Raw genomic sequence first — 25410 nt, forward strand, 5'->3', positions numbered from 1 at the left:
TTAGCCTGCTCTGCGGTCCCCAAAACAGGTGGTGGAAAATATGCAAATCTATGCAGAATTTTAATGTTCTCCATAAGCGATTTTAATTAGCATAAACCCCTCTTTGGGCTTTTTTCCCCCGTCTTTCTTTTGCTTTCTTGCTTCCATTTCCTGCCTTGTGGCTATATATTAATTTGTTTTTCTATAAAATAGTTTAAATATGTAAACTGAGCTTGCCGTTATAAATACCAGAATTTCACTGATTAGAATAATATTTGTATTCTGAGTGTTGGTTTTCTTTCCCTTGGTACTTTTTGATATACAAACATTTTAGTATCTTGTTTAAATTGAATGCCATATTGATAAAATGGATACATGGAAATTGTGATCCTGTGATCCAAACCTTCAGTATTAGGATTGGTTTTCCCAGTAATTAATAGGGTTGGCCAATGTCACATACTTGGTGAAGGTATGCATCTAAGAATTATCAGTAAAATTGCATTGACTAGGAAAGTTTGGAAGCTTTAGCAGCACTAATTAATGTATTGGTTTAAACCAATGCATAAGTGATAGGGAGATAATAAATCAGAGGCTTTATATATTCAACATATTCATTTCTATCCAACTATGAAAATAACCTGAAATTACTGCTCTTTTCTTTTGTTCCAAATATTTTATTTTTTACTGGTGCGAAAGCAGATACAACCCCATCTATTACCTATGCTTATTTATAGACCCGAATAAATTTTTTAAAGTGTTTTTTTTAAAAAACAAATTAATTCATAGTCAATGAACAGGGAAAACACTACAGTAGAATATGTTTTTGTCCACACTAATAACTGCTGTGTTCTACAAAGTTTGTATTTTTCTTTCTCTAGTCTAAATCTAATGAAGAATCTGGGGACACTCAGCAGCCAAGCCAGCCTTCACAGCAGCCTTCAGTTCAGGCGGCCATACCGCAAACACAGCTTATGTTGGCTGGAGGGCAGATAACTGGGGTAAGATCAGCTGTAGTGAATGAGAATGAGCAACCTTCTCAAGTTGTGGTATTAGCCAAACAACCCATAAAAGGAAAGTGAAGTAATCCCAGTGAATCTGAATTTATCAATATTATGCATTCCTGTAAATATCTGACAAGATGATAAAACAGATTGTTTTGGTTTTCCTGATAAGTATTCTACGTAAAGAGAGAAAGTACAAAAATTCTCTTTGCTATTTCTTCTAAATATTGCATTTTCATACGACATTCTGGATTCTAATAGAGTAGTCTTTTGATCTCTAAGCCCAATATGTTGTATTAATGTTTAACTTTCACACTTTTAGTTTTATATGTGATGGCAATAGTTGTTCGTGTCCTGGCTACGACAATATATTTACGTAAATATAAATACATTTGAAATCTCCTAACCAAAGCAGCTCTATTGCAAAATATCAGTGATTATAGATATAATTTTAATAAAACCTCTCAGTCTAAACTGTTAGTGAATTTTTACACATTTGTTTTCTACTCTTCTGAAACAAATATAAATTTTAGAAAACAAGCAATTTGTGATGAAATCAGTAGCATCATAGAAACAGCAATGTAACTTATTACATGATTGAATGTATTGGTGTCTCTGAAGTCACAATGAAATCACACTCATATTCATGATATCGAATCAGGTATTCTAATATTCATCCTAAAGTGTAACTTTGATTACATGTTTTGGTTTGTTGACATTCTCTTTTTCATATAGAAAAATGAACCCTTAAATTAACATTTTAAAATTTGGCATGAGATGAAAAGCTCTTTATATGGGCTTTTCAGTTGAACTCTTTGTTCATTTTTCAATTGAGCAAATATATGCCGTAACAATAGCAAAATAACATATAAATCACAATTTTACTGTAATCTGAGTATCATTCTTTAAGGCTTATGATAAGATTATGTGTGAATATTTGCATGGACCTATCCAGCATCCTTCAGGCTTATTGAAATGCTGTCTGGGTCATATTGCTGAAACGTTCTTGCCTGTAATATAGGGAGTGGATCCAGGTCTTTGAACCTAGCAGCTCTCTCATTACAGAAACTGGGAAGAATATTAATGTGTCAGAGGGAGTTCAATGCCACCTGTTTCATAGAGATAATGCATGTTTGGAAACTGGCAGAGATGTCAACTTACCAGCTCAATGTTATCAAAACAAAAAGACAGACGGAAGAGGGGGTGCCTTGGAAAGGAACAAATGGTGCACATGTTCCTCATCTATATCTTAAGGCATAATGGGGACGATGGAACATGGCAGGGATTCATATTAATATGAAGCAGCTGGAGTATTATCAGTTGTTTGGTAACCACAGCCAGTATTGCTATTTTTCATTCATCTGGCTAATCGCTTGTGCTTCTGGTGGATGTAAATTTCCTTTCAAAGCCTGTCAATGATGGCTTGTTCTTTTTGCTTGCTATTTCCTGTCAGTGCTGTTTCTCTCCACTGCTTGCTTGCTTGCTAATTACCTTTTTCACATTAATTTTGAAGAGGAATCATAGAGAATCTTGCTTCTCTGATCTCAGCCGTACGAATGGTCACAAGCACATGCCAGCCCCATTTGGGTGATGTAAAATTAACTGGATAGCTTGATTTTTTTTTTTTATTGAAGCAAAAAATATGAAATAGCTTTTTAAATAAAAACTTCTCAGAAATTAACAGTGATACTTAAGAAAGCGGCTTTTCCTTTCTTTTATTAATGAATGTCCTAAAACTTATTTTTAGCTTACGTTAACACCAGCCCAGCAGCAATTATTACTACAACAGGCACAGGCACAGTTGCTGGCAGCTGCAGTGCAGCATTCAGCCAGTCAGCAGCACAATGCTGCAGGGGCCACCATCTCAGCTTCTGCTGCAACGCCCATGACACAGATTCCTCTATCTCAGCCGATACAAATTGCACAGGTGAGGTTCAAACTGTTAATGGCTTTAGTTGGCCAAATATTCTTTTTTGTTGTTCACAGAACAGCTGAAGTTTAAATCCATTATATATCTTGTTGTGAGAATATCTTAGGTACCCAGTAACTGCTGTGCCATATCCTTGTTGTAGAAAGTGTGTAACTTTTTAAATCTATCACTATTCAATCCAGGAAGGAAGGAATTTTTTTAAAAAAGTAGAAAGTGAGAGGAGGAAGCTTAGTTGATAAAGCTAAACTATGGAATCAGCAAAGCAAAACTTCATGTCCAAATCTTCATATAGGGGTTATCAACTTCTGGGCTATGGCCCATTTGGAACCGGGCCCTGCAAGTAGCGAGTGAGCATGTATGCATGCACAGTTCCATTTGTGTGAGTGGCATGTGCATGCATCTGCCACTCTCACAAATGGAGCTGCACGTATGAGCATGCATGCCTGCCACACACAAAGAACTGTCCCCTCCCCCCTGCCAGGCTATGAAGCCGGAAGGTTGGGGACCACTGCTCTAGAACCTTTTACATTGTAGATGGAAGAAAATACTTTCATCATTTCATTTATCATTAACAACATGGCTTTTCTTACTTGAATTTCTGTTATAACTTACCACCAAATAACTATTTCTTGTAATAGATTTAATCATTGGAATCAATGATTTAGGAGATCATCCAAATGATACATAGGCCATTAAGTCAAAATCCTTGTACTGAATATAGGAATCAAATTAATTCATTAGTGGCAAATGGTAAATCAGCCTCAGCCTCTACCTGAACACATCTAGTAAAGGGAAGACCATTAATATTATTAGGGAACTGCTCTTATTGTTATAAAAGTTTGGCCTTGGCCATTAATTTTAATGAGATTTTGATGAGATTTTCAAACTCTGTATAAAGTCATTAAGCAGATCGTTAAAAATTATGTAGTGATGTTTCTTGCCTTCTGTCTAGCTGCTGTTATTAATATTTTTATATAACAGTATTATATGATAGACTGATGGATAATATAAATATGCACTTATTTGCATATTATAAAATAATCCGTTTTTACCATTCCGCTTGTTGAGTAATTTGTTACCTCTGATTTACCAATGTTTCAGTGGTCATCATGTGAATCCCATCACTATGATTCCCAGTATTTATTTTTTAATATAGAAAAACAGTAAACATTATGATGATGATGAATTGGTCTTGGCCATCTACAAAGTGTGCATTGCTTCATTTATATTTCATCCCTTTCCTCATGCATAAATGGGGAAATCCTACCCATTTTGCTGGCTAGAGAGGAGAAAAGGTAATAGAGAAAGGCAGTATCTTTTCCCCCTCTAAAAATGCTAGCTGCTTCCACAGAAGTAGGTGCATGAAAAAAGAGACAGAACCCATTAGATCTTCTTGTTATTAAAGGCTGCTGCAGAAAAATCTCAGTGGGGTCTGCCTTTTTCATGAATCAGTTGCAGTTTCACAACTTTCTTATCAGCAAGGGACAGGTACAGAGAATAAAGGAGCCAGCCTGAAGCATCAGCATTTGCTGTTAAGGATTTATTTCTGTTATGAACATGGCAGCAAATCTGAAAACTTCAAAGGTTTTTCAGTGGAAGGAGTGATAAAATTTATTTTATCACATATTGTTCCATATATACCCTTCAATGGTGTACGTAGGTACATTGTGTTCAGGGAACAAGATGTTAGGAGTCCTTCCTTTGGCTTCATTTTATTGTAAAAAGGAGAAGGGGAAGGTGTTTAGTTTTCGATATCTCATATGTTTTCCTTCTTGAAGGATCTGCAGCATCTACAGCAGCTCCAGCAACAAAATCTCAATCTGCAACAGTTTGTCTTGGTGCATCCAACAACCAACTTGCAACCAGCACAGTTCATCATCTCACAAACACCGCAGGGGCAGCAGGGTAAGCAATACATTTCTGAGATAATCTTTTAGAGTTTTCCATACAGCAAATTCATGTATTTTTGAGACACTATTTTTTAAAAAATTGGTTACAGGCATGCTTCTCTTGGGAGAAGAAAAAGAACCATTTTATTGGAACCATCTGACTGACTCTAGTCACCTGATCAGGATGTATCTACTCAGTGTCCCTTTATAAGAATCATTTATTCTGTGTGAAAGATAAAGAAACATATTTTTAAAATAGTTTTTCTTCTAATTGCATATTGATTACTCAGCAACAGATTTACATTTCTTTGGAATGTCTAGAAGTTGTTCAGCTGTATCACTTACTTGAAGCTTAAGCATATAAGAGTAATAGTTAATTGGCTGAGCTTGTTCCCAGAAAATTCTACAGAATAGACATGCCATAAACCTTCAAGGGGACTCTATTATGAGAATAGTATCTTTATATTATAGATCTTTTTTTTTTCTTTTGGCTTAAAGCAGGGGTGTGAAACTGGTGGCTCGTAGGCCGGATGCATCACCCACAGGCCATGTCCACCCCAGCTCCGCAAAGGGGGAAAAAGTCACAATACATCAGGTGATGGCAGTGACGCTGCGAGTTTGACACCCGTGGCTTAAAGGAAGCACAAAATACTGGTAGCTTGTAGATAAAGACAAATAATTTGCCCTTCCCCTTTTCCTCCTTTTGTCAGGTTACCGTGCAAGGAGCAATTGTATCAACCATTATTAAACACTGGCTTTCTAGGAAATGGAATGGTAATACAATTCGCTAGAACAAAAGTTCATTTGTATATTGCTAATAATACCTGTGGAGAAATCTGATAAGTAACAGCTAGGGGCAGAACCTCTATTTAGACATGGAACCCAGTAGAGAATTTTCTAAGCAATGGCTTGGCTTACCACAGGATTCCCATATGGGGTTTCTGGCTAATAGCTCACAATGGGAGTTCTGTCGGCAAAACCCTCTGAACACTTTCTGGGCAGGTCCTTTGAAATATGCTTGTGGTTAAACATCCAGAAGATGGTTCCATGATGATCTCTGTGGAGATCTTGCAAGGATTTTTAGGTTATTAACACCTAGTAAAAGATACACAGACATTCACATATAGTAACAGGTTTTACACTGAGAATGTAACATTTATCTCAGCTTTTCCACAGTTGCTCTCTTATTGGATAAGACTACATGTTTTTGGTGTGGATTAAATTTTGATTAGGTTGAATTTAAATGTTCAGGTATAGATATAAGGTTTAGAACTTAGAAACTGATATCAAAAGTTGCTAATTGCTATTAAATTTCCCATATACTTTCTTGGAAGTATAAATATTAACTATTGCATACGCTTAAGCCATTAAGACCATTAACTCCTGCAGTATAGTTTCTAATATGAAGTAATTGTTTGCTGTGTAACTTATCTATAGTATACCCGCTTCTTAGGAATCACTCCAAGTTGGATTTAATAAGAGGATGTGTTCTTAATGCTTTAACATGATCGTTTTATCTGGTGAGGCTTGGTCAAAAAGATTGAAAGCCATGTGCATTTGCTTTTAAACTATGCACAACTTCCTGTAACATCTGCAGTTCAAAACACTGTAGTTACTACGAATTGGAAGTATTTTCAAATACCAAAAAAATCTATTAATTTATGAGGTCTTAGATTTTGTTTCATTTTTCCTATCCTTTTAAAAGGACAGAGAAGACATGTATATAAACTTTTTGAATTTTCTATAAACCCTGTATCTCCATCAAAATAATTGGAAGGAAGCATTAAGTCTTGTCCTTTCCTCTTCAGTAAAGATTACTATATACAGTATCTAAATAAATGGCCATCAATTTACAGGTAGTCCTCAACTTGCAACAGTTCATTTAATGACCATTCAAATTACAACGGCACTGGAAAAAGTGACTTATGACCGTTTTTCACAGTTACAACCTTTGCAGCATCTCCATGATCACGTGATCAAAATTTAGATGCTTGACAACTGGTTCATACTTATGACCGTTGCAGTGTCCTGCGGTCATATCCCTTTTTGTGATCTTCTGACCAGCAAAGTCAATGTGGAAGCCAGATTCACTTAACCAGGTTATTAATTTATCAACTGCGGTGATTCACTTAACAACTGTGGCAAGAAATGTCGTATAATGGGGAAAAAGTCACTTAACAAATTCTCATTTAACAACAGAGATTTTGGATTCAATTGTGGTCGTAAGTTGAGGACTACCTGTATTTGCTTTTTAAATGGACTGCTGTAGGCAAATTCATGGAGTTCAACAAGTAATACTGAACAACAGAATCAAAGGGAACATACCCTAAACATGATTTGCTGAATGTTTTTGGTTAACACAGAACAATCAATACATTTATTATTTTTAGAATTTAAGTACTGCCCAACATCACTGACTTTGAGTGGTTTGCAGTATAACAAAAACACAAAAACAAAGCAAGATGGTATCCAGTTGCTCCAGATAAAATAATAGAAAAACAAATACCACAAGAGATTCATTTCATAGTAACCGAAGGCCTGGGATGTCTTTAAGGCCTTCAGAATGCCACCAGGTTAAGAATTATACTGATTTCAGTGCGAATCTCATTCAAAAGGGCAGGCATCATAATAAAGAAATCACATTTCCTGGATCCTGATAGCACTGTTTAATCAAAAGAGCCTGGAACCCACCAATTATATCAGCACATATGGACCAGGTAGAAACCAGGGAGATAGGTGGTCCTTCCAATAGTCTGTTCCTATGTTATATAGGGTTTTACAGATTATATCCAACATATTGAATCACACTTGGAGCATGCTGGCAACCAGTGCAGCTTGTAAAGTGGAGGTCTCACATAGACATTCTGAGGTATGTTTATCACTGCCCACACTGCTGCATTCTGGACCAGTTGAAGCTTCTGAATGGTGTTCAAGGTAGTCCCTATGTATAGCACAGGGTAATAGTGCAGCCATGAGGTGAATGGAATATGACTGATTTTCTGAAGGGCTTCCCAATTTAGAAGGGGCAAAATTGGTTCCTCTAATGGAGCCTCCTTTCCAATTCAAGTCCTTCTTTGCCTAATCAGTTATCTGATATACGCTTCAGTCATATACTGCACTATTTACAGTAGATTTCATAACCTGAAGCCCAAGAGTTTTAAGTGACCCTCCAAACCATTTGGCTTTCCAACCATTTATAAGTCTTTGGGATTCTTAATGTGATATAAGGGAAAATTAAATTTACTTAAAATTTAATTTAATCTCATACCTTTTTGCTTTATAATCTTAATCTGTAGCTCAGAATTAAAGTGCAAACTATGGTTTGAGAGACTGTGCCCACATGAGTTATGCTTTCAAAAGCACAATAACATAAGAGCTTAGCTAATATTTTTCTTCCTGCTCCGTTTCCACTGTTTTTAAGAAAATAATGGAGCTAATATAGACTTCGTTTAACAGTAGGCTGAGCAACAAATATGATACACATGAAGAAATGCTGTGCATTTTAGAACCTGTACTGCAGCAAACTATGCTAATTAATTTCATTTATGTAAATGGAATTCAATTTTCAGGTCTCCTGCAAGCGCAGAATCTCTTAACGCAACTACCTCAGCAAAGCCAAGCCAACCTCCTGCAGTCTCAGCCAAGCATCACTTTCACCTCTCAGGTCAGTTCATTGCTTGTTTATTTTATTTTATTTATTCTGCTAACTGATGAGATATAATAGAATAAAAGAAATAGTGCATGATTTGAATTCTTGGTCTCATTCTTCAGGATTATCAACCCAGGTGGCCTTCAAAATGCCTATCATGTCACCTTTTATAGGCTCACACATTGCTGTGGTTGTTTCCAAGGCCACAAATTTACTACACAAGAGGGCATGGAATGACATTACCAATTCAATTTCATTTTCAATTGCCTGCAAACAAATATTTGGAAGTCTACTGGAAGCATAGTATTTTAGGCCAGAGTTCCCCAGCCTTTTCAGCTTTGCTCATGCAAGTGGAGATGTGCGTACTCTCCCACTACTTCCATTGCCCGGATCCGAACAGCTCAAGGCCTGGTAGTGGGCCGGGGATTGGGGACCCCTGCTTTAGGGGAAAGGGAGAATGAGAGAGGAATAATGCTGAATATTTTCTTCCCAAACATAGTCTTCATCATGATCACAGGTAAGTTAATGTCCTTTCCCCATTTTTGTGATCTTTACCATGGAAAGAAAAATAGAGATGTTTGGATATCTCTTTCTCTCCAAGAGGTTTCTTTCTATTATTCCAACAAGGTTTTAAAATGATATTTATTTCAATCCTGAACCTCCATTTGTTTATTTTCAGTGGATCATTTTGAATGTTAACATTAGGAGAGTGAGAAGAAAAGTTTATCTCTATCCATTTTATCTATGCCATCAATGATTTTATATAATCCTATCATATCTTCCCATACCATTCTTATTGTTGTAGCCTTTCCTCATGAAAGCTGCTTCATCCCACCAATCATCTTCCCTTTTTTACATTAACTTCAGTGCTGACGAGCCATGATCAAATCAGTACACAATAGTCAAGGGCAATTGCAACATAGATTTATATAGTATTATATCGGTCATTCTATTCCCTTTCTATGATTCCATTTATTTATTTATTTATTTATTATTCGTATTTCTATGCCGCCCACTCTCCGAGGTCTCTGGGCGGCTTACACCAAAGACAGTATACTAAATAGCATATTGCCCCCAACAATCTGGGTCCTCATTTTACCCACTTCGGAAGGATGGAAGGCTGAGTCAACCTTGAGCCGGTGAGATTTGATCCGCTGATCCGCTGAACTAGCAGTCAGCTGAAGTAGCTGCAGTACTGCACTCTAACCACTGCGCCACCTCGGCTCCATTCATAACATTTGTCTTTTGTACAGCAGCTGCTGACTGCATTGACATTTTCAAGCTCTCCACTATTACACTGTTACAAGATCACCTTTCCTGGTCAGTTACTAGCAGCTCAGATCCCATTAATATATAGATAAATTTTAGATTTTTAAACGCCAACATGTAACTCTTTACCCCTGTTTACTTTGAACTATGTTTGCTTGGGGAAGTCCATACTTTACAATCACTTTTGATTTAGCCGCCTTTCATTGCTGCTAGTCAGCCCTACTTCCATTTAATTTATAAGGAATATAGATTATATCAGTTGTTTTGAAATAAATCTTTGAGGGACTTCCTCTTTGTACATCTCAGCATTGTGAGAATTGAACATTTATGCCTACTCTCTGCTCTCTGGTTTTAATTAATTGCTAATCCATGAGAGCACTTGACTTGGCCCAAAACTCTTTGGTGATATTCTTTGATCAAAGCTTTTCAGAAATTGTGAAATATCTATTGAGTCATCCTTGTTCATACGCTTACTGATATACTTCAAAATATCTACTGTGTTTCACCAAAAATAAGACCCTGTCTTATTTTTATAAGTGCTTGGCCTTATTGCCATGCGCTCAAAAGCCCGATTGGGCTTATTAACAGGGGATGTCTTATTTTGTGGGAAACAGGGTAGACTTCATTTTATATTACTATGAAATTATTAAAATTATTAATTTCCTTCCAAATAGTATGGTGATACCAATTTTAGCTGTTTCTAAAATTGAAATAATGTATTCACATGCACACACCACACACACACACACACACACACACACACACACACACACACACCATATACTGTAACAGCTAGATAACTTGTATATGTAAAAAAGATCTCAGATTAAGCTGTTAATATTATCCCTAATCTGGTACACGAGAACCTGCCTATTGTACCTTAGGCCCTCATTACAATTTTATTAGATTAATGCAGTACACTGTACATGGGTTTACAGGACACTGTTGGTCGTGTGATAATTGACACACATTCCGAGGAGTACATAGCACCAATACCACACATTGACTAATCAGTTTCCAAGTAAAATTTAAATGGGTGGCACAGTGGTTAGAGTGCAGTACTGCAGGCTACTTCTGCTGATTGCCAGCTGCCTGCAATTTGGCAGTTCAAATCTCACAAGGCTCAAGGTTGACTCAGCCTTCCATCCTTCTGAGGGGGTAAAATGAGGACCCAGATTGTTGGGGGCAATATGCTGACTCTGTAAACCTCTTAGAGAGGGCTGTAAAATCACTGTGAAGAGGTATATAAGTCAAACTGCTATAACTAAAATTTTAAATGCTGTTTTTAGCCTACAATGCCCTCTGTGGTTTGGCACCTTTTACAATTGTAGGACTACCGACTCCTACCTGACCTTTTCTAATCTACTCAGTCATTCAAATAGCTACGCAAGGGTCCTCTTTAGTTCAGCATTCAATACCATCATTCCAGACACTCTTCTAACTAAGCTAAATCAGCTAGAGGTACCTGAACACACTTGTAAGTGGATCATAAGCTTCCTAACAAACAGGAAGCAACAGGTGAAGCTAAGCATAATTACATCAGATACCTGTACAATTAGCACAGGGCCCCTCCAAGGCTGTGTGCTCTCCCCACTTCTCTGTGTATACCAATGACTTCATCTCTAATGATCCATCTGTTAAACTACTGAAGTTTGCAGATGACACAACAGTGATTGGTCTCATTCGAGGCAATGATGAATCCACATACATACGGGAGGTTGAACAACTAGCCTCGTGGTGCGACCGGAACAATCTGGAACTGAACACACTCAAAACCGTAGAAATGGTGGTAGACTTTAGGAGAAATCTTTCCATACTTCTACCTCTTACGATACTAGACAACACAGTATCAACAGTAGAGACCTTCAAATTTCTAGGTTCTACCATATCGCACGATCTAAAATGGACAGCTAACATCCAAAACGTCATCAAAAAAGCACAACAAAGAATGTTCTTTCTGCGCCAACTCAGAAAGCTCAAACTGCCCAAGGAGCTGCTGATACAGTTCTACAGAGGAATTATTGAATCTGTCATCTGCACCTCTATATCTGTCTGGTTTGGTTCTGCAACCCAGCAAGACAGACACAGACAGAAAAAACAATTGCTACTAACCTGCCTTCCATTGAGGACCTGTATACTGCACAAGTCAAAAAGAGGGCTGTGAAAATACTTACAGATCCCTCATATCCTAGATATAAACTGTTTCAAGTCCTACCCTCAAAACAACGCTCTCGAGCATTGCACACCAGAACAACTAGACACAAGAACAGTTTTTTCCCGAACGCCATCACTCTGCTAAACAAATAATTCCCTCAACACTGTCAAACTATTTACTAAGTCTGCACTACTATTAATCTTGTCATCATTCCCATCACCCATCTCCATCCACTTATGACTGTATGATTGTAACTTTGTTGCTTGTATCCTTACAATTTATATAGATACTGATTGTTTCCTGATTGCTTATTTGTACCCTATGACTATCATTAAGTGTTGTACCTTATGATTCTTGATGAACGTATCCTTTCTTTTATGTACATTGAGAGCAAGACAAGACAAATTCCTTGTGTGTCCAATCACACTTGGCCAATAAAAAATTCTATTCTATTCTATTCAGAGAAAATCTCCTTACTTCCATGCTTCCAAGAGACAAACTAAATCAGAGCTAGGAGGCACTGCTTTTCAATAACAATACCATTGTTTTGGAATAATTTTCTGGTGGAGATTATATTGACTTCCACTATGATTGCTTTCAGGAAGATTGAGCTATTTTAGAGAGTATTCTAGATATTTCATATATTATGCCATCTTTTATAGTTTTATTAAATAGTGTCAATTGTTATATGTGTAAATTTTATCATTTAGTGACTGAACCGTAATTTAAAATGTAACATGGATGTTTAATTTATTCTGAATCTCGGAGTTTCCAAGAATTATTAGACTGTGGTTAGATAGAAATGCAATGAATGCATAACATTCCTTAGCTCATTCACATTGCACAGTGCTGCAGTTCCCAAACTTTGTCATGTCACCTAAGTCACAACAGCAAACTCACAGGAGCACCATGGGATATTTTAAATTTTAACCTAATTTGAATAATCGTAAATGCTCCTTTGGCATAAATAAAGTGCCTTTTACACATACACACATGTGTGTGTATGTGTGTAACAGGCACTTTATGCCAAAGGAGCATTTACGATTATTCAAATTATATATGTATGTGTGTAGACACATACATACATACATACAGGTAGTCCTCAACTTACAGCCACAATTGAGCTCAAAATTTACGTTGCTAAGTGAGAAATTTGTTAAGTAAGGTTTACCCCATTTTACAACTTTACTTGCCACATTTGTTAAGTGAATCTGGATTCCCCATTGACTTTGCTTGTCAGAAGGTTGCAAAAGGTGATCACATGACCTCGGGATACTGCAACTGTCATAACTATGAACCAGTTATCAAGCATCTCAATGTAAATCACATGGCCATGGGAATGCTGCAACGCTCATAAAATGTGAAAAATGGCCATAAGTCACTTTTTAGTGACATTGTAACTTCAGACGGTCACTAAGTGAACTGTCGTAAGTCGAGGACTAAGTACTACCTGTACTTAGTGAAAATAATTGTTCAGTATTTCTTTTGCTCTAAGGGAACCATGAAAAATTTACTGAGAAAGCTAGGGTGCTGTATACCACCAAAGATTGAGAACCTCTGGCACAGTGACATCAATTATTGAGTGCAAGTGCACTTGGATTGAAAACAGGACAATTATAATATCATTCTTGTAGTACATTATTACTGCACTTTCCATATTACTCTACTTTCTCATATTTCTCAGCAGCCAGCAACCCCAACACGCACAATAGCAGCAACCCCTATTCAGTCACTTCCACAGAGCCAGACAACACCAAAGCGAATTGATACACCCAGCTTGGAAGAGCCCAGTGATCTTGAGGAGCTTGAGCAATTTGCCAAGACTTTTAAACAAAGACGGATCAAACTTGGATTCACTCAGGTAGGATCGCATTTCCATGTAGAAGGGATTTGGTCAATGGTATTCAGATCTGAGGTGCTTAATCACTTTTCCCAATTAGAAGTGGTTTCTTATTTCTAAATTTTTGCAATATTATTTAATTCATACTGATATATTTAAATAAGTACTTAGTGGATATTTTGCACCCAATTTCATAAGGGACTTTTGAAGCATAAAAAAAGAAAAAAGAAGACTTTTAACTCCTAAAGATAATGTGCTAACAAAGAACTTCTGGTTTAGAAAGAGCTGAGACTTAATATTATGGAGCATTGCATCCATAGATAAGGAGCTATATTATAAAAACATCTTCATAACTTCCCATAGAAAATCTCTTTGGTTGGATTAACTCATCTGTGGCAAGTTTTTAAGACATGACCATTTCTATTGCAGTTGTAAAATGAACATATTGTAATGTGTGCAATAAGTATCTCAGACATTCTACAATAATAGATTATTGAAAGTGGAAAACCATCTCTCACATGTTAAGTAGAAATCTTCTTACATCTGATATCCTCAACAAATTACTGTCTTTTCATCCTTGTAGGGTGATGTTGGGCTCGCTATGGGTAAACTGTATGGAAATGATTTCAGTCAAACTACTATTTCTCGCTTTGAAGCCTTGAACCTCAGCTTTAAGAACATGTGCAAGTTAAAACCACTTCTGGAAAAGTGGCTCAATGATGCAGGTAAATAGTTGTCTAGATTTTCTTCTAATTTCACAGCCGATTTGTAGAATTCAGAAATGTTTCCTGTTAATTTGTGGGAATATATCTGTAGATGATTTAATACATTATTCAAAAAAAATTATGAAATAGGATTTATTAGTAAAACTTGACAGATTTTTCAAAATAAATATTGTACAGCATGGGCTAAAGCTTGAAACTTTTCTGTATCTGTGCCTTATTTATAATAGTTTTCTGTTAAAAATAACCTCATAAGCATGGCATACAATTTAATATTCCTAAGACAAGTGTTAAAGAATATTTGGGCAAAAATACTGAGTGATGGACATCAAACTTTCATTCTAAATAAGGATATATGCCGTTTACCACAGTGTAAGTCATACATTTAATAAATAAGATAGTATATCTAGTTGTGGGAAGTTCATTTCATTCAAATTCTGAGTCTCCTTTCTTTTTGCAAGTGGGTGAGCTGCTTGTTTTGGTGGATTGGATTTATACATATGAGCTTCAGGTCCCAAACAATAGAATTTTGGAATGTATGTATGTTTTTACACAAGCACAATGGATGAAATTAACTTCCTTTAAACTAACTTCCTGCTTCCATTACAACTAATTACCATAATTAACTTTACCTTTTTGCAGAAAACCTCTCATCTGATTCAGCTCTTTCCAGCCCAAGTGCCCTGAATTCTCCAGGGCTGGGGATTGAGGGCTTGAACCGTAGGAGGAAGAAACGCACCAGCATAGAGACCAACATACGTGTGGCCTTAGAGAAGAGTTTCCTGGAGGTCAGTACTTGCACTGTATTATTCTGGGATATAAGATTTTATTGCAATCATTTTTATTTTTAATTGATAAAATGGTGTGCAAATTTTCATACATGCACTGTTTTAGGACTTGTCTAGAAAATAGGTCACACACAAACAAGTGTATCTTAGCATTGAGATATCATTTGCATTTTTTATATTTTAATGTTAATAAATAATTAAAGAAATTATTATAGAGAGAAAGAGCATAAAAGAAAAAAGAAAAGAGCAAAAAATAGGAAAGAGATTTACAAACAGTTTAAAATTGAATAAGAGTTTTCAAGGTAACATTAGATTAGCACTGGATACAAAGATAATTATTATATCAGTATAGTATTTCAAAACCATTATTAAAATAATATTCAGTAACTAACAAAGGCAGACAGTATAATAAGAATAATTAAACAGAATGAACTATTGGTAAAAACATCTAATTGAAGAATATCTATTCTTACTGCAACAATTCAGGCAAGATTTAATCATTTAAAACCTTTTGTTAAAAGAATCCCAAACTTAAGATGCAGTACTTTTCCATAAGCAAAATTAAGATCAAGTTAAATTCAATTCCATATCAGACTTTTTTCCCCAAATAAAAAGTTATTTTTTACACTGAGGCATGTTCACAATTTAGTCTGCTACTCTTTTAGATATGTAGTTTCCAGTGAGAGTCATATCAAGTATTCTAGCAGTTAAATATGAAGCCAATTCTAAATACTTTATAGGGATATAAATATTTGTTTTATTCTGTAATTAAGATATAATTTGTATCTAGCATATCGGTGGTACTTACTTCTTTTGTTGTACTTTTCTTTTAATATAGAAAGAAATATAGTTCCAAACTATATCATACAACATAAAATAGTCTACTGTAAATGGTTTTATCTTTCAGAACCAAAAGCCTACCTCGGAAGAGATAACCATGATAGCTGACCAGCTGAAAATGGAAAAAGAGGTGATCCGTGTTTGGTTCTGTAATCGGCGCCAGAAGGAAAAAAGAATTAACCCACCTAGTAGTGGTGGAACCAGCAACTCACCCATCAAAGCAATGTTCCCTTGTCCAACTTCATTGGTAAAAATTCAAAACCATTTGAATTGTGTTAGATTGGGAGATAATGTAACAATTCTTGCTACAATTAGCAAGAGGATGATGTTGATATTTTTGCTCTTAAGGATCTCAAAATCTGATACTTATGATAAGTGGACATTAATGTACACAGTTCAGTTCTTATTTCTATTTTGTAGTTGAAAAAAAAATAGTTATGCACCTAAAGCATGCGACTCTGAATACTGTATTTAACTCTCTCTTTGTAGTATGTTAATATATTTACGTTCATTCTTCCACACACATCAAAAGATTAATGATTTTCTAAAGATAGTAAAAGACAGCTTGTTACGGTGAACATCTAAAGCTATATAGAAGTTTTCACTTGACTCCTTTATTCATTGGTGACATCCTTTTTTTAAGATTTCAGCTATTTTCTTTTGATCTGTAGGTGGCAACTACACCAAGTCTTGTGACAAGCAGTGCAGCTACCGCTTTGACTGTCAACCCTGGACTCCCTTTAACCAGCGCAACTGTAACTAGTTTGGCAGTCTCAGGTAAGAGGCCATTTAGACTGTAACTGCGTATAAAAGCTTGCTCTTAAAGATAAAATTATCATCATATCTATATACTTTATCCTGTCAGAGTACTTTACAAAGATGTATGTATACATGTATGTGTGTGTATACATATACAGTGGGCAAAAAAGTATTTAGTCAGCCACCAATTGTGCAAGTTCTCCCACTTAAAAAGATGAGAGAGGCCTGTAATTGTCATCATAGGTAGACCTCAACTATGAGAGACAAAATGAGAAAACAAATCCAGACAATCACATTGTCTGATTTGGAAAGAATTTATTTGCAAATTATGGTGGAAAATAACTATTTGGTCACCTACAAACAAACAAGATTTCTGGCTCTCACAGACCTGTAACTTCTTCTTTAAGAGGCTCCTCTGTCCTCCACTCATTACCTGTATTAATGGCACCTGTTTGAACTTGTTATCAGTATAAAAGACACCTGTCCACAACCTCAAACAGTCACACTCCAAACTCCACTATGGTGAAGACCAAAGAGCTATTGAAGGACACCAGAAACAAAATTGTAGACCTGCACCAGGCTGGGAAGACTGAATCTGCAATAGGCAAGCAGCTTGGTGTTGAAGAAATCAACTGTGGGAACAATAATTAGAAAATGGAAGACATACAAGACCACTTATAATCTCCCTTGATCTGGGGCTCCATGCAAGATCTCACCCCGTGGGGTCAAAATGATCACAAGAACGGTCCAGAACCACACAGGAGGACCTAGTGAATGACCTGCAGAGAGCTGGGACCAACGTAACAAAGGCTACCATCAGTAACACACTACGCCGCCAGGGACTCAGATCCTGCAGTGCCAGACGTGTCCCCCTGCTTAAGCCAGTACATGTCCAGGCCCGTCTGAAGTTTGCTAGAGAGCATTTGGATGATCCAGAAGAGGATTGGGAGAATGTCATATGGTCAGATGAAACCAAAGTAGAACTGTTTGGTAGAAACACAACTCGTCGTGTTTGGAGGAGAGAGAATGCTGAGTTGCATCCAAAGAACACCATACCTACTGTGAAGCATGGGGGTGGCAACATCATGCTTTGGGGCTGTTTCTCTGCAAAGGGACCAGGATGACTGATCCGTGTACAGGAAAGAATGAATGGGGCCATGTATCATGAGATTTTGAGTGCAAACGTCCTTCCATCAGCAAGGGCATTGAAGATGAAACATGGCTGGGTCTTTCAGCATGACAATGATCCCAAACACACCGCCCGGGCAATGAAGGAGTGGCTTCATATGAAGCATTTCAAGGTCCTGGAGTGGCCTAGCCAGTCTCCAGATCTCAACCCCATAGAAAACCTTTGGAGGGAGTTGAAAGTCTGTGTTGCCCGGCGACAGCCCCAAAACATCACTGCTCTAGAGGAGATCTGCATGGAGGAATGGGCCAACATACCAGCAACAGTGTGTGCCAACATTGTGAAGACTTAAAGAAAACGTTTGACCTCTGTCATTGCCAACAAAGGATATATAACAAAGTATTGAGATAAACTTTTGATATTGACCAAATACTTATTTTCCACCATAATTTGCAAATAAATTCTTTCCAAATCAGACAATGTGATTGTCTGGATTTGTTTTCTCATTTTGTCTCTCATAGTTGAGGTCTACCTATGATGTCAATTACAGGCCTCTCTCATCTTTTTAAGTGGGAGAACTTGCACAATTGGTGGCTGACTAAATACATTTTTGCCCCACTGTAGATATTGTATGATTAAATGTCCAGCCCTCAGTAATCCTCTGGTACTTCACCCATTCTCCAGCAGTTTTCCAAGATAATGGCCAGAGGCTTTGCAAATCTACAATGCATTTCTTAAAACCTTAAGATGTAATTTATTTGAACTCAGAGAAGTGGATGTTTTGCATGGTCAATAATATATTTCCCCTGCTTCCATCAAACTTGAAATAAAATATTTTTTTTCAACCAGCTGATCACAACCGTCTTGAGGGAAAGCATATCCTCTTCTCAGAGAAGACTAAGCAAAAACAGGAGTTGAGTTATTGGGTTTATTTTGGGTTAGTTGGTTAGCTGTTAACCTTTTGCCATATTTGAATGTGTCTGAATAAATATTTTTTGTTGTATTTAAATAATCTTTGTTAATGTAACTCAAATAAAGCTTCCCAGATACTTTATCTGGATAACTTACATATATTCTTCCTTGATTTTTACTAACCTTTAATGCATCCATAGGGACTTCCTTTGTTCCATTGTTTTTACTTTTAAGTGTCTTCTTTTATAAGAACTTCTATCCTTCTTAAGCTTCCTTTTTGTGTTAATATCTTTTGTCATAAAATCTATATACTGCTAGAATTCTTGTGTAATCTTTAACTGGCAGAAACAGTGCATCCTAGGGCAACAATTTTTGAACCAACGTACTTCAAATATGGTAATTTACAAAAAGCGTCCAAAATCTGGATGGGATTGAAATTTGGCAAATTTGTGGTCACATGAGTGCTGTTGTGTAGACCTGTCTTAGCCTTCCAGAGGCCAGATAAACCAGCTGTCCAGATAAACCACCCTCCTCAAGAAGCTTTCCCTGGACCCGGCACTATTGGCTAATTATCGTCCAGTCTCCAACCTTTGCTTCGTTGCGAAGGTTGTTGAGAGTGTGGTTGCGCGACAGCTTCCCCAGTACCTGGATGAAGCGTCGTATCTAGATCCGTTCCAGTCGGGCTTCAGGCCTGGGTACAGCACGGAAACGGCATTGGTCGCATTGGTTGATGATCTCTGGAGGGCTCGGGACAGGGGTTGTTCCTCTGTCCTGGTCCTGTTAGACCTCTCAGTGGCTTTTGATACCATCGACCATGGTATCATGCTGCACCGGCTGGAAGGGTTGGGGGTGGGAGGCACCGTTTTACGGTGGTTCTCCTCCTTTCTCTCTGACCGGTCGCAGTCTGTGTTGACAGGGGGGAAGAGATCGACCCCGAGGCCCCTTATATGCGGGGTGCCGCAGGGATCGGTTCTCTCGCCCCTTTTGTTCAACATTTATTTAAAGCCGCTGGGCGAGATCATCCGTGGTTTCGGGGTGAAGTACCATCTGTACGCTGACGACACTCAGCTGTACATCTCCACCCCGGACCACCCCAACGATGCCCTTGAAGTGATGTCCCAGTGCCTGGAGGCCGTACGGATCTGGATGGGGAGAAACGAGCTCAGGCTCAACCCATCCAAGACCGAGTGGCTGTGGTTTCCGACGTCCTGATATAGTCAGCTGGCGCCATCGCTGGCTATTGGGGGCGAATCATTGGCCCCCACGGAAAGGGTTCGTAACTTGGGCGTCCTCCTGGATTCACGGCTGTCTTTAGAAGAGCACTTGACGGCCGTGACCGGGAGGATTTTTCATCAGGTTCGCCTGATTCGCCAGTTGCGTCCCTTTCTAGATCGGGACTCGTTACGCACAGTCACTCATGCCCTCGTCACCTCTCGTCTGGACTATTGTAACGCTCTCTACATGGGGCTCCCCTTGAGGTGCACCCGGAGGCTCCAACTGGCGCAGAGTGCGGCCGCGCGGGTGGTTATGGGAGCAACGTGGAGCTCCCATGTAACACCTCTCCTGCGCGAGCTGCACTGGCTCCCGGTGGTCTTCTGGGTGCGCTTCAAGGTTCTGGTTACCACCTTTAAAGCGCTCCATGGCTTAGGACCTGGTTACTTACGGGACCGCCTACTACCATCAATAGCCTCCCACCGACCAGTACGCTCCCACAGAGAGGGGCTCCTCCAGGTGCCGTCGGCCAAACAATGTCGGCTATCGGCCCCTAGGGGGAGAGCCTTCTCTGTGGGGGCACCGACGATCTGGAATGAGCTTCCCCCAGAGATACGGAGGATTCCGGATCTGCGCACCTTCCGCCGCGAGCTGAAGACACTTTTATTTCATCAAGCTGGCCTCGCCTAAATCTTCTCCCTTTTAAGTGTAAATTTTAAATTTTTACTGTATTTTAAAATATGGGTATTTTAAATTATGGGTATTAATTCAGCCAAATTTATTTAATTCATTTTATTCGATTTTAAATTTTGTATATCTATGTGTTTTATTTCATGGCTGTGCACCGCCCTGAGTCCTTCGGGAGTAGGGCGGTATAGAAATTCAATAAAAACTAAAAAAAAAAACTAAAAAACTATTCCTTCGGTCAGCTATTCCTATCTAACTATCTAACAACAGGACAATTGTTAAGCAAGGAGACTTGTATCTGCCCTGAGTTAGCCACTATTTAAATTCAGATTCTTACCCTGTTGTTCTACCAGAGTAACATTGGCTCCATTTAGCAATGTCTCATCCAGGTACTTCAAATATTGTATCATTTTAGGCACCACAGAAACCATACCCAACAATACCGCAACCGTAATTTCTACTGCACCTCCAGCTTCCTCGGCAGTGACATCACCCTCCCTAAGTCCTTCTCCTTCTGCCTCCGCTTCCACATCTGAGGCATCCAGTGCCAGTGAGACAACCACAACACAGACAACCTCCACCCCCCTGACCTCGGCACTTGGGACCAGCCAGGTGATGGTAACTGCTTCTGGTTTGCAAACTGCAGCAGCAGCTGCACTACAAGGAGCTGCACAGTTGCCTGCAAATGCAAGTCTAGCTGCTATGGCAGCTGCAGCAGGATTGAATCCAGGCTTGATGGCATCTTCCCAATTTGCAGCTGGGTGAGTATCTTTAAAACTTATTTTTAAAGTATCAATTTAAGTGAGAGAACCTAGGGGTCATCACATTTCAGTACCTTTATCTAGATATATGGTGATTAAAAATCTACATATCTTGTTAATTCTCTGTTAATGAAAATACAACAGTATAACATTTGACATTTTTCCTAGTTTAAAAATATTTATTGGATCGTTGTACATATTTCTATCACTTTCTTCCTCAAATATTTACAATGTTATAGTATGTTATTGTATAATCAAAATTAAATAGTTTATTTAATAGATCTATTTCAGTTCTTATAGTTAAAATTCTAGAAAAAGATACATTTTGCCTTTAAATTAACAACTCACCTGTTTTTTTTGCTTGTTTGGTTGTTTTGCTTTGCAGAGGTGCCTTACTTAGTCTCAATCCTGGGACACTAGGTGGTGCTCTCAGCCCAGCTCTGATGAGCAACAGTACATTGGCAACTATTCAAGGTTAGTTACTACTACACTATACTTTCTGTCCCTGTTTCTATACTCTTTTTTTTCTGTTTCAGTTTTGAAAGCTGTAGATATTATGTATAATTAAAATGGAAAAGGCTAGTTGAAATAATTTAACGGGTTTATTTCTAAAGAAACATACATGAATAAAAATGTCTATTTCAGTCCATTTTAGGATGGAAGGCAACAAGCAAGCCTCTGATATACATGTTCACATATTAAATTACATAGCACATCTTAACTACCTTGTAACTTGCTTTGAACTCAGAGAGCTTGTTAGGATCAGTGGTAAAACCAAAATACTTATATACAAAATTTCCCCAAAATGTTGGAAATATTGTAAAAGTGGCAAAGATACCTAATTGTCCTGCCTCTTAATTTCCTTACAACAGTCCTGTGCGGTAGGTTGGGCTGAGTGTGAGTGATTGGTCCAAGATCACCCAACCAGTTTTCATGCCTAAGAGATGCCTGGAATCACATTCTTGTGGTTTCTACACTACCACCTTAACTGCTACACCAAACTGGCTCTCACTTGTGAAATAAACAGTCACTTAAAATCCCCCTTCCATTTGAATTTGGTACATATTTAGAAGTATATCTAAGTTTATTTGATTCTGAAGCTACAGATCAAAGATTTCTGAGGATATGAGCGCAGTGATTAAAGATGATTGAATAGGCAATTCAGATCTCATTATGTGGTCAATTAGGCAGAATTGGCAAGTCAAAATACCCACACTGTGGCAAGATATCAAAAAGGGTTTCTCATCTCCCAGCTACTTGATTAGAGTTTAAGGATTCTTTGCCTCAATTTTGGAAGTCATCCCCAGTTTTTAGAAATATAATTTTGTGATTTTCATGATCTTTCATAATGAATCTAATGAACCTTCATTTTTCAAATTTGCATTTCCTATGTGGCAAAAATTGTAAATTTCCTTAAGTGGAAAATGAATTTGCAATGCAAATCATTAAAGAGACCTTAAAAGGAAGTTCTATTCTTTTCTTTTCTTTTTTTTTTCTTTTGTTTGCCTGTTGTATTTTGGGGAGGTGGCTGCATTAATGCTGATATTTATTATTTCTCTTTTTAGCTCTTGCATCTGGTGGCTCTCTTCCAATAACATCGCTGGATGCAACTGGGAACTTGGTATTTGCCAATGCTGGAGGTACACCCAACATCGTAACTGCCCCACTGTTCTTGAACCCTCAGAATCTTTCACTGCTCACCAGCAACCCAGTTAGTTTGGTCTCTGCTGCTGCAGCTTCCGCAGGGGCCTCTGGACCAGTTGCCAGCCTTCATGCCACCTCCACCTCAGCGGAATCTATCCAGAACTCTCTCTTCACAGTGGCTTCAGCCAGTGGGGCTGCTTCCACCACCACTACGGCCTCCAAGGCACAGTGAGTTGGGCTCAGCTGTGCTAACCCTAGCCTGTTTCATGCTGCAGTGAGATTGGCTGGCAGCTGGGCTTCTGAACTGCAAATTATGTTTGGCTTCCTCATGCCGGCTTACTGGGGACAAGGGAGAGAAGGAAAAATACTAGAAACAGGAAAAAAAACAGCAAGAAAAAGAAGGATTTAAAACTGGGACAAATAATTGCCTAATTTTATAAGAAACACTGTCTTTTCAGGATTGCTTCATTGATTGGAGAACTTTCTAACCAAAAATGTAAAAAAAAAAAAAAGGACTACTTATCATTTCCAGCAGTCTCAGTGACAAGTTAAGGTGGGTTATCAACTCAAACATAGGAATGGGTTTTCTTTTTTCTTTTCTTTTTGATCTGAATATCTTTTTTTAATTATCTTTTATTGGTCTGTTGTACAGGCCATAATGTCATACAAGATGTTTATAATCTTATCAATCGTGTTGGGGGTTCCTTTCTTAACTGGTACAGTTTAGGCAGGCCTGTATTACTTGTGAATCTCTTTATGATTATTATTATTTTTTATATAAAGAGAAGAAGAAAGTTTGGACACATTTCTCTTTGCTCCTGGAACAGTTTTAGTGAGCTCCCATGCCACTCAGAGGGAAGGCAGAAGAGAGGGAAGCATGTGAATCACAAATATTCTTTATAATTTCCTTGGTGGAGTGTTTTATGAGATTCTCTCAGAAGTGTTGGCAGTTAAAATAAACATACTGAGGGTCATGTGCAAAGATAGTCTACACATGTAAGGTGGGAGTTTTGTTTAGACAGCGGTTTGTTCATCATATTTGGCCAAATCTAGCCCTCATTTGCACGTATTTGGCTCTTGTTGATCCAAGGGGGAAAGGATTTGGCCTGCAGAGTCTGTTTCAGCTATTGTGGTGATGATTCTCTTATTTCCTAATTGCATGGAAATTGCCACTTTACAACTTTGGAAATACTTCTGTTATTTACTTTCTCAGGAGACTGCCTATATTGCTGATAACTCATATACATCCACTAAATCTTCCTACCAGCTGTTTGGCATAGGATTTCAAAAAAGGCCTGCATTGGCTCATTTTTAGATTTTTTTTTCCTGGAGTCTCTTGCTTTTATGATTGTATTAAAATTATTTTGAATTTAAAACATTTCTGTTCCAGAAGTAAACTGGGTCACATGAACAGGAAGTACCATTTACGCCAACACAGCCATAACAAGCAGCCTTGTAAACTTGTTCCATTGTAAACAATCTGTAGTGTTTTTACCATTGCTTGCTGCTGTGGGAAATAGTGGTAAGGGATGATTGGAAAACAGGCCAACTTGCTGTGGAATACGATGAGCACTGGCATGTTGCATGTATTTTGCAATGTTTCATGCTGTTTCTGGTTTTTGCTGCTAAATCATTTATGGCAGTAAACATCTCTACTAAAGAGTAAAACTGTTCTCAAGCATCAAGTAGTATGTGCAAACAACTGCTGACAATGGATGAGAGAGAGAGATGGAGGAAAGGAGACAGAAAATCTTATATTGACCTGAACTCATATTTTCTCAGATGAAAAAAAGTTGGGATCACTACCGCATAGCTGGCACATTCCTATCTCCTTGAGACAAATTGGAAAATATCAGAACTGTTCAATGTTCCTTTCTATTACTATTTGGAATATGGGGAAGAGGGATAAGGAAGTTCCTAAGTTCACAAAGCTGCAATCCATTACTTGCCCCCCACAAAAAAATATTGTCTCTCATCAGCTAATAACAGAAAGAAAGTTCATTTGTAGTGCCATCTCTGGTTGGTGACTCCAGTTTGCAAGCCTGTATTAACTATCAACTGACGCAAATCTGTCTCCTCTCCACCTGCTATCATGCTGCCTGCTCTCTGTTCATCTCTGAATCTTCAACTTCCTGATTCACAAGCTATTGAAATTTAAGAAATTATTTCCTAAAACTGAAAAAAAACCTTGTGAACTGTTAAGCAGGGAAATGAGCAAATGTCCGTCCACCGTCTTTAATGTGTGTT

General features: G+C 38.0%; 1 protein-coding gene across 3 annotated transcripts in view; it reads left to right on the forward strand.

Annotated features, from left to right (window-relative positions):
* POU2F1 (POU class 2 homeobox 1) overlaps window positions 1-23760 on the forward strand; it is a 129122-nt gene extending 105362 nt beyond the window's left edge. For all 3 annotated transcript variants that reach the window (XM_070943722.1, XM_070943723.1, XM_070943721.1), the window contains exons 5-16: window positions 858-977; window positions 2728-2907; window positions 4689-4815; window positions 8369-8463; window positions 13560-13733; window positions 14296-14437; window positions 15077-15222; window positions 16130-16309; window positions 16734-16839; window positions 21174-21519; window positions 21905-21993; window positions 23085-23760. In XM_070943722.1, the coding sequence (XP_070799823.1) occupies window positions 858-977; window positions 2728-2907; window positions 4689-4815; window positions 8369-8463; window positions 13560-13733; window positions 14296-14437; window positions 15077-15222; window positions 16130-16309; window positions 16734-16839; window positions 21174-21519; window positions 21905-21993; window positions 23085-23395 (2016 nt within the window). In that variant the 3' untranslated portion in view covers window positions 23396-23760. The remainder of the gene's footprint in view (window positions 1-857; window positions 978-2727; window positions 2908-4688; window positions 4816-8368; window positions 8464-13559; window positions 13734-14295; window positions 14438-15076; window positions 15223-16129; window positions 16310-16733; window positions 16840-21173; window positions 21520-21904; window positions 21994-23084) is intronic.
* The last annotated feature ends 1650 nt before the right edge of the window (window positions 23761-25410 follow it).

This window comes from Pituophis catenifer, unplaced genomic scaffold, assembly GCF_029215685.1.
Source record: "Pituophis catenifer annectens isolate HBS135680 unplaced genomic scaffold, rPitCat1.0.hap2 SCAF_4, whole genome shotgun sequence".
Lineage (NCBI taxonomy): Eukaryota > Metazoa > Chordata > Lepidosauria > Squamata > Colubridae > Pituophis > Pituophis catenifer.